The following is a 16,698-nucleotide window of genomic DNA, read 5'->3' on the forward strand; positions in this document are numbered from 1 at the left end:
GGTTATTACCAACATGTGCTGTAAAACTAAAATTCCCTTCCTGTTTGTTCCATATTTTTCTGAGCAGTCCATTTCATGTTATTGATGTTGTCCTTGTGTGTTTTAGAATCAGTGACAGAGTGTAAGGACAAGGGCAACACCAGAGCTTTGGAAAAGGCAGCCCCACCAGTCGATGAAGAGGAAGCTGGTGAATATACCTATCTAAAAGACTCTGGATCTCCAAAATCATCCCAGGTGGATCACAGCGAAACCCCACTGCTTAAGTCATCTGATAGTGAAAGATCATCTTGTGGTTCTGGCTCTACAGGTGGAGCATTGTATGCAAAGGTTGCAAGGCTGTCTAAACAATCAAAGGATGAAGATGACCCATCCATGGATATCAGAAGTGCTACAATAGGAGCAAAGCCTCCATCGCCTGAAAGAACAAAACCTCCTCCACCTGATCCATCTACAAAGCCCAAGGTATCATGGATTCATGGCAAATTTAATGCAAGTCAATCTAATACTTTACCATCATTTAATAAGAGTTCAGAAAAGCCAGCAGCTAATTCTGACCAATCAGAACAAAATGCATGTGTTAAAGAAAAAGAACAGCATAGGAAGAGGACCCCTAGTGATACAAGTCCTGCTGGTCAAGGAAAAAATGAAGAAAAAGTTATTATGAGAAATAAGGAAAAGAAAAGGGATGCTGGCAGTGCAGAAAGCAAACCCTCTGAAGAAGCACAATCTCCATCAAAATCAAAACACAGGAACAAAACTCATGACCACATAGAAAATATTAATGGAACAGTCCAAAATGCCTTAAAGAGGATAGGAAATCTACACCTCGATAAAAAGAGTGGGGATGCTAAAGATGCTAAAGAAGCCCCAAAAAGTCCAGATCACAGCAAGTCTCGGGCTGAGGTCTTCCATCCTCATTTGTCATCAGAGGCAGCTTCGTTACTGGCTGCCCAGCTAAAGGAAAAAACTCAAAGTCTTAATAAAGCAGAGACCAGCCCTAACCAAAATGGAATTGGTCCACTGAAAACACAAAAGGAGAAACCAACACCTCCCCAGAAAGCTAAGCGATCTGCAGCAGCCATTAATCAGAAATCCAGTAAAGCCATTTTGCCTACATCCACCAACCTGCAAAAAATGATCAGCCCAGTTGCAGAGACAGTTCCAACCACAGGAAATCCAGTTGAAAAACAAAACTCTAACAGCAGTCAAGAGCAAGCTGCAGGTACAAAGCAAGAACCAGCAGAACCAGCAGTCAAAAAGACACCTATAAAGAAGCCTCCTAGGAAGAAAAGCAAAGACGCCTCCTTGGACACTGATGGAAAAGTACAACCGAAAATGGCAATAATGCCACCACAGTCAGTAAAATAATGTTGACTTATTAGCACATTGTTTTATCTCCAAAAGGGGCATTAGTTCTGCAACTCATGGACATATTTTTGTGTAGCCATATTTGAGCCAAAGAAATGTCAGTCTTAAAGGCGAGAAGACAAGTGTATTTGGAAATAAATATTTTTGTTCCAGTGTAAAACTTGTTAAAGACAAAGAAGACACTTCATTGGCCTGAAACATGTTCAATGAAACAAAATCTGTCCACAATACAATAATAATTGCCTCTATATGTGGATTTTAGTGCCTTTGTATCTTCATGGAAACTGGACAATGCACAGCCAAAAGAAGGTCATGTGAGAACTTTTTTTTTTAGTGAAGTCTTTTGAGCAACACATTTGGATAATGTGGTATAAATGATACTAGACTATGAGGATTTCATAGCTTTGGTTTGTCATGTAAAGCTGACCAATAATTAACTATTTACATTTTTTAGCATGATAGCCTACTGCCAAGCCTTACTATTTGCAAGCTGCTTTACAATACTTCATTCAATGAAGAAGGCCAGGTATCTAAATTATTTAAAAATACCTATTTTTGTATCCAAAATGATAAACCCTGAAATAATGGTTTACATTCAGTAACATAAAGATCTGACTGTTAAGTTAAATATCCTATTGGGTTATTCTGATCTGTATCACATAATTTCACATTCACCACTGATATTTGTTTTATCTGTCTTATATAATGCATAAGCAGTGCTTAATTTAATATAAAACCATTTTATAAATCTGATCTATTTATGGATAAGCTAGCTCTTTCCTTTACCCTTATTTTATTCATTTCAGTTCTCATATTAGTATTACCACAGAGAAGCAAACACGTCTCCTCTTGTTATAACATTAGGGTTTAAGGCTGAATTTACAAAGCTAACACAACTAGATAAGCGTACTTATTTTCAGTCCAATCATATTTGAAAATTATGATCAAATTAGAAAAACTTGTACTTGTGTTAAAGCTTTGTGAATTGAGCCTTCCCTCTCAACTTCATCAATCAATTTATATAAGTGATGTGCAAAACTTGCATTCAGCAGGCCTGATTTACCAGTGAGAAGTGAGGTAAAGCTTATGGGCATATTTAAAAAGAATGTGGCATTCAACAAACATTCACTGCAGGTGAATCTTTCTGGTGCATGCATTTTAAATGACAGTGATTCACCTGCCGCAAATGTTTGGTGAATGCCATACTCACAGCTTTATGAATATCCCTTTAGTGAAGGGAACACAAACTCCAGAGTCATGTTTAGGGATTTTTTAAAAATATAGTTCTTTTGCCCATTTCAATATGTTCCATTTTCACTGTTCTTCACCTCACACTTTTTTAAAGCTAGTATGCTGGTTTGCCTTTTCAAAAAGCTGCAGTCTGCCCTATTGTATATATATTTTTACTTTGGTAGCTAGTGGAATTGATTAAGGCAAATGTAAGATATTTTTATCACATTTTGTTAGGGCAAAATTAGATGTAATTCTCCAATATTTACCAGTATGTGTGCTGCTGTATTTTTTTTAAATTTTTTTATGTGATATACTTCACACTTTTGAATGGCCATTACAATTAGATGCAGGACACAAAACATTGCCACAGTGAATTTGCCTTTGTTAGACACTGCTTCACAAGAAGTTGTAAAACATGTTTTCAGAAACTTTCTGTAGATAAAGCATGTATGTAGTCAGTTAATTCTCCAAATGTTCACAGATTGATGATAGAGGGGTCCATTATTAATTTACTCAGTACCTAAGACACTTCCTGAACAAGAACACTGGAGGAGACGTTTGAATGGCTAGAGGGGGTAGGCAAATCACACAAAATCCCTTCCCCCGGGCAACTTAAGGTGCTCAGGGGTGTAATCACACCCACCAAAAGCTGTAAAAATCCTGTGGTAGCAGTTTAAAAAAAAAAACATGACAGTTATTTGAGGGCTATATATATCTGAACTGTACAGCCCTCAATGTAGCAGTCAAGCTATACCCTAATAACAATAAATGAATGTTATTTGTAGTTGCCCCCTCATATGACTATCTGGTTACCATAATCTAGACACTAGCACTTTCTGCATTCAAAATTACCACAGCTGCTACTGTCCGTGGAACTTTTTGACATCTTTGGTAAGTTCCAGCATATTCCAAGCACCAATGAATATGACTATATATTTCAACAATTATTACAAAGTCTAACTATTAATTTATAATCATAAATGGTTCTTATACCAAAGAGGTATTATTTTGTTAGCACTTACCTAATCTAATTTTCATTTATAGTTACTAGTAAAAAGTTGCAATTGAGGCAATCATCAAAGATTGCCAAATAATTAGCCTCTGTAGAGTTCATATCCACAATAAGGACCACCTAGTCAGCTACACCACAGATTGCTCATTTTTAAAGTTCAAAGTATCCCACCAAAAACAGGACTTTAGTACCTTACCTGTATTTAATAAGTGTTCCCAGCATGGCCATGACTCCGCTTTATGAGCTTGTCATTCTCTGCAGGCTGTAAGACTGCTGCTTGCTTGAGGTATTGTTGCTTCAAATTTCATTTAAAATGTAATTGCAATATATGGTTGCCATGTTTTCTGATAGGAACTACTAGCATTCCTATATTTGTAATGATTCTGTCCCATAACTAACATTGGCATGAAGATTTACTCTTGCCATCCAGGTGCATATTATAATGTGCTCATAACATGTAGGAACTACTTTCAGCTCCACTGGTATGAAAAGGATGAATCAAAGAGAAACTCCATATCCTGTTTCCTCCCATTCCTGTTTCAGTGACCACTGTCAAAGGAGAAAAAAACAGTGATATAAAAAAACCTGTTAAAGATGTTAACTCCCCTTCTGATAAAAATATTGTTGTCTAGAACATCCTTGGAGAACATTCCCCTTTCTACCTGTCCCAGTAATCACTATCACCAGGACAGCAAGCAGAGATACAATTCCCCAAAAGGATCACTTATGGCAGAAAAAAATTAACCCCTCCAAATTATGAAAAAAAATATATATCTGTCAGGAGCTCTAAAAATGCTGCTTGTTCTGAAAATGCAATTTGCCTGATCTGCCTATCAATGTAATGGGTTTAGTGCTTGAAACCATGGACTTTGTTAAAGCTGAACTCCAGCTTTTGATATACTTTACATAGTTTGTTTGGGCCAGCTTGGCCCAAACAAACTATGTTCCTCAATAACGTGAGGCCGCTGGATGTGCAGTATAAACTGTGCTGCCGAGTTGGAGCCGAGACTTCCTGTCTCATACCTGGAACACAGTAGAGTCTATCTGAAGGGCACTGATTGGCTGAGTCAGAGAGGTGGGCTGATGATGTCACAACCTCTGACTCATCCAATCAGAGGAAGCTTAATATTCATTGCTAGAATACATTGCTTCCCCTAAATGGCTGAGAGCCAAACGGATGTGTTCCAGGTATGAGACAGGAAGTCTTGGCTCCAACCCAGAACACGGTGCAGTATGCTGTATGAAGCCTCAGCTACATACCGTTTATACAGCACATCCAGCGGCCTCACATGTTAGTGAGGGACAAAGCTGGCCCAAACAAACAATGTAAAGTATATCAAAAGCTGGAGTTCAGCTTTAGGTGAAGTGGAGAAAAAAGAATGCCAAAAATTTAGTTGGCCATCTATTAAAATTGCATTCATTATTTTAATATAAAGAGATAGCTAACACATTATGGGGGCTTCATCAGTCCTACTTTATCAAAGCTGAAAGGGGATTGATGAAAACGTCAAAATGTGTTGGCTGTCTCTTTATACTGTTGTGATCAATCAAATCTAATTGGACTGTTAACCCAATTTGTTATGCTTTCTTCTCACTACTACGCTTGCAGTTGTTGGTATGTGGGTCCATCAAATTGCAGAGAGTTGCCTCTGATCAATAGGGACACAAATAATACATTGGAATACCAACTTGAACTAGGGTCCAGCTCTGAACCAATATAACTTAACCTGAGCCTTTGACTTGGAACAAGTATACAGATCAGAAACTTTCTCCAACTGGTTTTGTTTCAGTGTCCTACAGCTTCCTGCGTGCTTTAGGTCATTAACTTAAGGGCCATACACAGGGGACGAATATCTGGTGGCATCGGCCAATTTAATAGAAACCGGCCAAAATTCGGCCTGTTTGTACGGGAGCCAGTCCGACAGAAGCCAGCCGCACAGAAGGGGCATGACCAATAAAGATCTGCCGATCAGCACCCAATCAGCGCTCTCAGGCAATGGTGGGGGGCGTCCCCCTGTCAGAACACAATAGCACAACAGGGGAGATCACTGCACTAACATTGCATAGTTAGTACAGCAGCTCCTCCTGAACTCTTCGATAAAACTACTAGTGTGTACCAGGCTTTAAACTATTGAAGTCAAATACAGCCAAGCAATTTTAAAATTAGGTCAGCTAAAGAAGTAGTCGATATGTTTCTTTCTTTACAGGTTTCTCTTAAATTTTGTTAAACTAAAAAAAACTTTCAATGTGAACTGTATAGGTGCTGCTGTTGCTGACTTGCTTCATATTATATAGGCTGCACTTGGTACAACATGACTACTTTGTGAGTCACTGACCTGAATCAAGCATGCAGACGGTGAGGTCTAAAAAGTTCACTGTGCTAAGTACTTCTTCTAGATCAGTAATGACAGCTGTGGAGCATTCTCCTTGAGATAAAAGCAGCTTCCATTGTTTATATCTCCAAAAGGCTTTTGATTTTCCCTGATTATTAGAGTCCTTTTTTGTTAGTAGAATATAATACAGGATATCACAGATTATTTGACCCATTACAAGCAAATGCAAAGCAAACATTGCATGTGACCCATTTCAAGCAAACATGCAGCCAGGGAAGTTTGAACAGTTCCCTATGCTCAGTACTTCTTCCATATCAGTGATGAACAGCCCTACAGCATTCACCTTTATGTCTTAAATGGCCATTGTCAGTGTTTATATCCACACAGGTTCTCTTAAAGTGGAAAAGGTTTCTGGCATTCCCTGAGTTAGTATTATAGCTTTTAAAGCTTTTTTGTTAGTAGACTATACCACGGGACATAGCAGATGAGTTATGCAAGCAAGCAATCAACTTTAGTTACTTTAGAGCAAAGGTAGAAAATGAAATCTGATTTCTGACTCAAGGTTACACATCTTAAAAATTTGCACTTTATAGATAACGTCAGAGGACAAAATATTTTTCATGACATACTTGTACATGTTTCTAAAATAAAATCTAATCTACGGGCCTAAGCTATAGTCCTCTGTTTCCTAAGCTACCTACCATATACACAGCTATACCGTGGGCATGATTTACTATAGCTTATATGCATACAACACACATGGATAATGTGCAGATAACCAAATCATATCTTCACATGCATCTGCAGCCAACAGGGTACATATGGTGAATTTAAGTGGAGGAGAGGATGCTCCAGACATCTGGACTTTTTTTCTAAACTTTTGGAGACTATCTAACTGCTGGTATGGATTTTACATGCACACCTCAGGTGTGCATGAAAAGTAAAATTATAAACCATAGCCAGGGTTGAATATACTCTTAGACACATTAGGTATGTGTCTATGGGCAGCAGAGCAAAGAGGTTAATTATTATTTTTTGTATAATGATTAATCACACATTTGTTTTCCATCATCTGTAAGAACAGTTTTGTCATATTAGGTTATTCAACCTCTTTACAACAGTGTTACGCATATTTGCAGTATCAGGGTGGACGGGCCTTAACACCCAGCTGGCATATATATGCTTGTTGTCATGTTCTGGGGCATGTTCCATAAGACCCCCCTGAGCTATGACCGTATTGTCACCATCAGCTCACCATAAACTACTAATTAGGCATGGCTCCCAATTATGTCAGCACTGTGCAACCAATCATAGTGCGGCATGATTGGGAATCCCACCTACCAATTTTCAGGTGACACAGCCCATTTAAAGCACCAGCTCCGGGGAGTGTAAAGGGTTAAACACTATCACAACATAATAAACCAGGTTAGGACAAAGAAAACAAGTGAAATATCCTGTGTCAAAAATGATCCCAAGCTTAATTAAATAGGGCAGGAAAGGTTGTGTGCCTGTAGGCTCTAGTGATGAAAATTGGACCCTGACCATTGCACACACTGGGCAGTCAAGAATGAAAGTGTGCATGTGCAGATTGGCCACTGTAGCCACAGTAAGCATGCATACATGAAGCCATATGCTGCTGCTTCTCAACAGGTTTCAAATGATAAATAACTGTACATACATATGTTTCCATTTTTCTGGCAGTCTGGCACACAGGTTGTTTTGACTTTCACCTTTGCTTGGTGCATGCAGATTTCATTGTCAGTGGGCTGGTCAGTATTTTTCCTTTAGGTTTTTTTTTTTATTTTCAGGTGAAATGTTGAGACACATATCTTAGTGCACTTTATTGGGATAGAAGACAAATCAGGAATATATGAATGTTCAATTTACACAGCAAGCTATGACCACACCACATACATTGAATCCAACGGGTTATGCAAGCACTATATAGTGATTTATCCCTGTTCTTGTTTATTTCTTTTAGTAAAGTGGGCACCACTTTGTCAGCACGAATGCCTTATCTAGTTATTAAACATTATGACGATGGCAGCGCTGAAGAAATGAAAGGAGGCAAGAGATATTTTGTTATGTCAGGGCTACCACTAGGATGGTCAAGTCAAAGGTCTTGGTATGAGCTGCTGCATTTTCTCTTCCTGTTCCTATCACTGCAGAATGCAAATATTAATACTACCATTTTGCATTAGCGCGTGTAGCCATTTATTTTCATTGGCTTTACATGTATCAAGTAAATTTTGTAGGCCCAGAGATTTGCTATAATTTACTTACAGCAGTAAAAGCTACAAAATATTTAACACAATTGTTACAGGGGAGCATTCTCTGGATTCTGTTTTCACAATCTTAAATCTATAACTGCCTCCGTATATGTTTTGGCTACAGAATAAAGTATTTTTAAATGATTCCCACACATGAAAAGATCATTTGAGAAAATCTATATATTCAAAAAATGTCAGCCTTAGGTAGGCTGAAAATTACATAGGAATACATTGTTGACAGCTATGTGACATGGAACAACATGCATTACCCTTTGTTAGGATTCTGATAATCCTGGGCAGACTAGTGCTGTCTTACATAAATTTACTAGAAATGCATTAAGGACACAGGTATTAATGAGGATTGTATTGCAAGAATATCATAGATACATTTAAGTTTATGTGCACACTTAAACAGTATGTTCCAAACTGGTTCTCAAGCATGAAAAAGGACTGGGCCAGTTTTAAATGGGATGGATCTCAATTAGTGAATTATTATGAGCAATTGAACAGTAACATAATCCCAAGATTACTCACACCAGCTTGATTCATTGAAAATTAACAGGTCATAACAGGCCCTTTAAGTATTTACTTCCCATGAACCTCTGTGAAGAGAGCTGTACTCCCTCTTTTCACCTCTTAATATACCAAGATATGTTGAGTTAAATGATAAGTTTACCTTTGGGAACATATTACACGTTCCACCTGTTTTTAGGGTGGAACATGTAACACTTTCCCAGTGCTGCAGCGTCTCTCTGATCCGCTGTCTGTAGTGACAGTGAGCCAGGGATCTTCTCTCTGCACTCGCTGTCACAATTTTAAAAAAACATGGCCGCGTCTGACCGGCTTCATCATTCATTCACAGATCCTTGTGAATGTGAAAACTACAAGTACTGAAAGCCTTTAAGCAACCCCCTTTGTTCTCTATGCCCATTGTATGCAAAGCTGCTGTCACTGTAGCTAAAAGGAAGATCAAAGGCTGCAAGGAGATCATTGCTTCCACACAAAGAGCAAGGGTCCCACTCTGGACCATGCTAGCAGGAGACAGACTTTTCTATTCAGGCTGTGGCTAATTTAAAAAAAACAAACAAACTGTGAGACTCTTTGCCACCTTTTGGTTTTATGCACCTAAAGTGTTTTAGGCAGCTCAAACAGAAAGTTCAATTGGACTTTAAAAATCATAGACAAAAAGCACTTATATGATTAGCTAGCATCCATGCACAATAATAGTAATGGTTATTTTGTCCTTCGCCTAATTGAGTCACACATTTTGCAACATGTGATTTCATTAGGATTTACATCAAGGTTTAATGAGTACTGCTGACATTGTGTGAATATGTGTATAGATATATACTGTATGTGTGGGTGTGTATGTAGTGGCCACTAAAGTGTGAGTAAAACAAATCAATTACATCTATGATTAAATATATATTAGCTCTGCTTCCTGGAATCCAGTAAAAATACTTAGATGTCAGGAAACCACAGCTTTTAATGTTCATAATTAGGACCCTTAACTGAAGCAAAAATAAACGGATTCCCTACGTTCATTACAATTTTCTGTATGAAGCAACTTTGACCTGCCAGATAATTTTTACCCTCTCCCATATAGACCTGCCTTTCATAGTTACATAGTTGGTAAGGTTGAAAAAAGACACCAGTTCAACCTGTCTTGTGTGAGTGTGCTTGTGTAAATGTCAATAGTACATTGGGGGGGAGATTTACTAAAACTGGAGCACTCAGAATCTAGTGCAGCTGTGCATGGTAGCCAGTCAGCTTATAACTTCAGCTTGTTCAATCAAGCTATGAAAATAAAACCTGTAAGCTGATCGGTTTCTTTGTAGAGCTGCACCAGATTTTGCATTATCCAATTTTTAGTAAATCCACCCCATTGTATATCCCTGTATGTTGTGATTGTTAAGGTGCCCCTCTAATAGTTTTTTAAACTATCTATGCTCCCTGCTGATGCCACTGCTTGTGGAAGAGAATTCCACATCTGTACCGCTCTGAAGGTAAAGAACCCTCTACGCAGTTTAAGGTTAAACCGCTTCACTTCCAATTTCATTGAATGACAGCTTGTCTTTTTAAATTCTCTTATACTGAAAGGTTTTTTTCCCTGTTAGGGTCACCAGTATGGTATTTGTACATTGACATCATATCCCCTCTCAAGCGTCTCCTCTCCAGAGAGAATACGTTCAATGCTTGAAATCTTTCCCCATGCCTGAGATCCTCCAGTCCCTTTATTAGCTTTGTTGCTGCCTTTCTCTGGACTCTCTCCAGTTCCAGCACATCCTTCCTAAGGACTGGTGCCCAGAACTGGACAACATAGTCAAGATGCGGCCGGACCAGAGTCTTGTAGAGTGGGAGAATTATTGTTTTATCTCTGGAGTGAATCCCCTTTTTAAGGCATGCCAATATTATGTTGGCTTTGCTTGCAGCAGCTTTACTATAAAAGTGAAGGGATGAGAGAATGATGTGTTGTGGAAACTGGATGTCTTTTGTCATTTATCTAGCGAAGGCCTAATGGGAAAAGCAAAAAATAATGTCTCTTCTTTTATAGAATATCAGTGTACTACTTATTACAAGATGGTAGCCATGATGCTTTATATAGCCCAACTTTCTTACATGCTAGTATTTGCAATCAATCTGGTCATTTTATCACTAGCGGTAAATTGTTCACCATTTCAAAATTCACTTTCTAGCACGTTAACCCACACTTCATTCTTAATAGAGTAAATTACAAAGCATCCCAGGAGTGCTTTTATGTTAGACTATAACACTGCTTTCTTTTGATCAATATTCTTTGGGAATGTACAGCAGCTGCATAAAGTAAGCTGCCTTTTCATCATTAATTAAAGTGCATCCTTATACAACTTCCTTTCAATAGGTTTATGTGCCTCTTCTGAATCCTGGAAAATGCAGGTTGCCTCCAAGGGTCCTCTGAAAGAATGTAATCAATGTCATTTATCTTCCTTTTATCTATAGTGACAACAGCCTTGCTTACAAGTAGCATAGAGAACAAAGGGGTTTGCTTGAAAAATATTGATTGAAAAATGTATTTAAAAATTCTAATCCAACCTATTGCTAAAGTGCATCCATTATTTATGTGGAGGCAGCCATGTCACGCCTTGCCCTAATATTTCAGAAAAAAATCTCTGTCTCTAGAATAAAAACTAAAAAACAGCTGCAGCTGTAAAGTGTAGGCACCTACAGATGCCTGCACCTACCAGCAACAGCTTCCAAAAGTTTTCAGATATGGTTGTATGGTTGAGACAATCTGACAAAGTTACAACACTAAAGCTTGTCCACTTATTGGCCATAAGTGAGCCCATCATAGCAATGGGCTAATAAGAATGTAAAGGGAAAGCATTCAGCAGAAAGCTCAGATGCTAGCATTAGAGCTTTGCCTGTTAGCAGCCTGGCATTCAGCCATATCTTTAACTTTTTTAAAACAGTCACCAGTAAGTAATTTATGTCTTCAGGCTAGTTTTTTATTTAGTTCCCAAGCATATTAATTCATTTGTGGCATGAAAGGTTAAATATATTAGTCCACCTAACCAAACAAATGCATGAAAAGAGGTGAGCATAACACATTTATCTGAGTAAGGGTCTGTGTCGACTTGGGGCTTGTGCTGATGGCATCAGTTTTATATCAGTTTAAGATGCTACTCAGACCATTCAGAATTTACCAACAGCTGAATCTGACCTGTAATGGACTTCTTTCTGACCTGTTTAAAATCCCATAGATTTGTATGGGGATGGAAAGCTTGTTTGATGCAAGTAAACCCCATTTACATAGGCACTAAGGCTCCTCTTCATAGAACAGTAGAAGTGAGCCCTGTAAAGCAAAGGGCAGAATCAAGATCCATAAAACAGGAGATGTAACCTTAAAGCATGCTGGGTAAATTTCACCTATGTAATATCCAATATTTAAAAAATACCTTTTCAGCTTGTCAGCAATCTGTAACTGAAAAATAGATTATGGATTATCAATCTATGGGGTTGATTTACTAAAGGGAAAAAGACTGTGCACTTGCATCAGAGCTTAGTAAATGAGCAGAAACTCTGCTGATTTCCATCATCCAATCATGTGCAAAAAAATGCTGTTTTTTTTTTTTTTTTTTTTTCCTTGCATGTGATTGGGTATTCTTTGCAAAGTGAAGCCTTACCTCATTTACTAAGCTCTGGAGCAACTGCACTTGCAGAAGACAACTGCACTGCAAAATGCACAGTCTATTTGCCTTTAGTAAATCAACCCCAATGCATACCTAAAGAAAATGCCAAAAAGCCCCCATTCACATCGGCGCAATTTGACATGCAATTTGACTTCCTGTATTACTTTTGGCGACTTTTGGGGCAATTTCAATAGACATCTGTGCATGAACCCGCACAGATGTCTTTCAAATCACCCTGAACTCGCACTGAAATGAGGGTTTGAAATTGTACGTTCAGCTGAACCCGCACAATATCAAACCCTTGTTTAGAGTGAACGAGGGCAAAATCTGTGGTTATTGTTTCTGAGATTTTCAGATTCCCACTGACCACTTTAGGTTTACATTAATTTTCTTATTTTGTCCAGCAAAAAAAAATATAAAGGTATTTTTTGGACTCGCAAAACTCTTGTGCTAAATCATGAACTCAAAAACAGATCTACAATTGTAACACTGCATTTAAAATCATGTTTAAGGGAAAAGTACAAATGTGTTAGAGCTGCATACATTTACCGTATATATAAAAAATAAAAAAACATTTATGATATAAAAGCGATTGTTACTTTTTCATTGCTGTATCTCTAAAACCCATAACATTTAAGTTATAGTCATTTTTTGCCGTCCACAAGCAATAACATGAAAAAACAAATCCAGACGTATAAAAATGCTTTTGTAATATCAATTTTTCCAATTTTTGGAGTTTAAAGATATAATTGAAACATTACCCTAAACCTTGCTTGCTTACCTTGTGCATTTTTATTTGACAAATCTGTTAATATTGTGATATAGCCCATACGAACACGTATACAATTCATAAGGCTGTTTTACCTTTGTCTGTCTTTTTTTTTCATATGTCATTTTAATTAATAGCTGGCTATATATTGCAATTACAGTATAGTAATTTAGGAGGAATTGTTTGGGAATGTAACATGATTGCCATTTCTCTCTTTTTTTATATAATTTAGTTTTATTTCATGTTTGTCATCTCGTGAATATGACATTGTGGGTCAAGATTTAGGGTTAAGGTGCAAGGTCAAGCTGGTTTTGACTGATGCCCTTTGTACCTTAAAAAATAAAATGCTGTCTAGTGAAACTGAATGGTATACACAGCCAATATTGGAATATTGGTGATGGAAAGTTCTATTTATAACCTGACAACTAAAACAGTGTGTGAGTTGACTTTTTGTAATGTTATTTTGCTAGTAGGTTTAGCTACTTACTATTTGTATTGAGACTGGTACTGCACCTGAACCTGACCTTAATGCTCTGTTAATAAATGTCATTTTTGGTTTCCATTATTGTCTGTATTATTTTAGTTGTAAAAGTACTTGTAACCATTCTAATGGTTGGGTAGACCTAATGAACTGTGTTCAAAGTGACTCTGTTGCTGCTTCTTTATTTTAAAAAAAGCTTCTCTACAAAGAAAAGGGGCAATACTTACCCCTCTCATGTCACTGATTTCCATTATCTTCAAGTTCTACCTTCACTTCTGCATTAGACACACTTCTATGTGAGGCGGATGCCTGCTTCCTGTACACAGTGGTTCCGTCTGCTGTCATCTATGTCACTACTGTATGCTGTAGTGATGTTGAAGAGCTGCCAAAAGGAACCACAGATTGCAGAGGGGACAAGGCATCTGATACACTTAAAAGTGTATTTGATGCAGAAGCCAGTGTAGCGCTTGAAGATGGTAGAGATCAGCGGTGTGGGTTGCAGAAGGGGTAAGTATTAAAGTGTTACTAAACCCAGGACCCTGCATTCACTATATCTGGTCTCCCATCATACACAGAACATGGAAATGCAATCATTTTAGTAAATATAAACTGCTAAATACTTTTTCTCATCAGCAGTATATAGCAGTCTTGTGACTTCTATCAGTGTCTGGTTAAAGGTTGTAAGAGGAGTTTTCATCCTACTCTGACTGTCCTATTAGGCTGCAGAACCACTGACCCTCTGTCTGGACAGTGCTGATTGGCCCTGCGCTGATCACATGCACTGTCCCAAGCAAAAAAAAAAAACTCTCTAGCAATACACACCAAACTGAGCATGCTTGTCCTCAAGGCTTGTCCCCAAGGCTCTGTTCTATCAGGAGATGGTTTGGGGACAGTGGAAGAAGAAGAGGATCAGAGAAGACAGGATCAAACAGCCTTTTTACACAATGCAGAGGATTAACCCTTTAGGTTCCACAGTGATTATAACACGCATGCATTACTGCATATACCAACTGATTTTACTGTTGTGGGTTTAGTAACACTTTAACTCTTTTCTTTCCAGGGAAGCTTTTTCAAATCTTTAGTGACAGACAGAGGTACTTTAAAAGCACAACACAATAATTTATGAAACTGACCAGCAGGAGTTGGAAAAGTGGAAAGGTCTCCTCTGCCTGTTGAATTTAGACAGATATGTGGTTATCCTATGTTTGATTAAATTCAGCTAGTGCTACATCTGACCATATCGGAATTTACTGCATGAAAATACATTTTGGGTAGAAATCCCATTTTATTCCATGTGGCTGGTTACCATCCATGTGCTGTAGTATGGTGTGTTTTTAAAGGACCATTATCCACTTCGGCTCTCGCACCTGTTTACCCCCTATGGACCAGACGATAGTCTCAAATTTCTGCTGTGTCTGTTCATGAGTCTATAACTTTGTAATTCCTTATGATAAAGAATTGATACATATATTGTTTTGGGGGGGGGGCAAACGGGGCTTTCTTGTGACCCTAAAGCCCTCTGAGAATGTTTTTAATTTATTTGCATTTTAAGGGGAAAAAGAGTAAAAATCTGAAGAAAAAAAAAATATTTTTTCAAGTTTGATCAGTAATATTTTGAACACAAGTACCATTACTGTGGGGAAAACATACATTTTATTCTGCTGCGTGTTCTATTTACTGCAACATTAAAACATTTTATTACATTTTTGATACAAAGCATGTTAAAGTTATTTTCAAAAGAAATAAAGTTTTTTTTTGTTTTTGTATTTTGCATATATTTCATTTTTCTCATAATGCATCAGTAATTTAAAGTTCTTACTGATTTAAAATAAAACATATATACCCTAAACCTTCTACCTGCTTTATAATATTTTTTTTTCCCAACAAATAATTTAAAATAGAAACATGCAACAGAAGATAGAACTGTTAAATAGTACTTATACATCTTGAAATGAATGGGTTATGTAGTAAAATAAGAGTTAACTAATTCCCTGTGCACGCAATAAACATTCCTTTGTGTCAGCTCATTCACAGATCTGCCTGACAGGGAACTCAGGAGATAAGACAGCTACTGTGTTACTTTTGTTTTGGTTTAAACGTATTACACTGAATGCTCACTGTGATTGGCTGTCAGAGTGATCATTCAACGAGGAAGGCTTCTTATTGGCTCCCAGTCAAAGAGTCGAGAGCTTTCTAGAGAGACCAGGTCTCACGGCGGCTGTGCACAGAAGGTAGCATGGGGCGATAAGAAGCTACTGGGCGTGCAGGAGACGCCCTGTGTACAGAGGAGGGGGTTTTATGGATGTGCGTGAGATGCCAAAGGTAGGCAACTGGTTAAAAGGGTCCATTCACACCTATGCTTTTGCGTTACTACACACACTGCAATCCATGCTCAAAGATGTAAATGGACCCTAAATGTTTTAGTTATGCTGTCCCTTCCTGGTATTTCTATCCGATATTACATATCACATTTTACAACAGATACCCTAGGTATTTCTTGGTATGTTTTGTGTTGTATACCTTGGACCATTTTGGAATCTTTCATTGCAGATGTTCTACTTTATCAATATTTATGCTGATGAGATTAACAGAGTTGAACACAAAATTTCAAGTGTGCTCAAACCAATACGGTAGAGAAATGAATGGCACCTGCTTTCTGTTACTGCTTGCACTGTGCAGATGCAATGTGTATTTACTCTCATGGAGAACTTGTCTGATATAAGAATATAAGAATCTCTTAAGACTTTATAAGGCTCTAAAAACTTCAACAGACAATAAAGATAAAGGAGTTGACTTACTAATAAAGTAGTGAGATTTTTCCTTGAAAGCTCTTTTACAGAAAAAGTAATCTTTACTTACATAGTGGACCAAGCTTAGCAAACAAGGTGAAGCTGCGTTCACTTTGAATACCAAATCATTTGCAAAGAATACTAAAAAAGTGTCCTTGCACATTATAGGATGATTTAGATGAATACAGTTATTAATAGACTACATGTAATGTACATTAACTTTGCAAAGAAACATTCTGTACTACTTTAGTAACTCTGAAAAGGGTCTAATTTC

The 16,698-nt window shown here is 37.7% G+C and overlaps 1 protein-coding gene across 1 annotated transcript in view; it reads left to right on the forward strand.

Annotated features, from left to right (window-relative positions):
* SCARF2 (scavenger receptor class F member 2) overlaps positions 1–13,714 on the forward strand; it is a 334,216-nt gene extending 320,502 nt beyond the window's left edge. Inside the window, exon 11 of the mRNA XM_073629334.1 lies at positions 107–13,714. Coding sequence (XP_073485435.1) covers positions 107–1,368 — 1,262 coding nt within the window. The 3' untranslated portion in view covers positions 1,369–13,714. The remainder of the gene's footprint in view (positions 1–106) is intronic.
* Positions 13,715–16,698: the final 2,984 nt, after the last annotated feature.

Source organism: Aquarana catesbeiana, linkage group LG01 (genome assembly GCF_042186555.1).
Source record: "Aquarana catesbeiana isolate 2022-GZ linkage group LG01, ASM4218655v1, whole genome shotgun sequence".
Classification (NCBI taxonomy): Eukaryota; Metazoa; Chordata; class Amphibia; order Anura; family Ranidae; genus Aquarana; species Aquarana catesbeiana.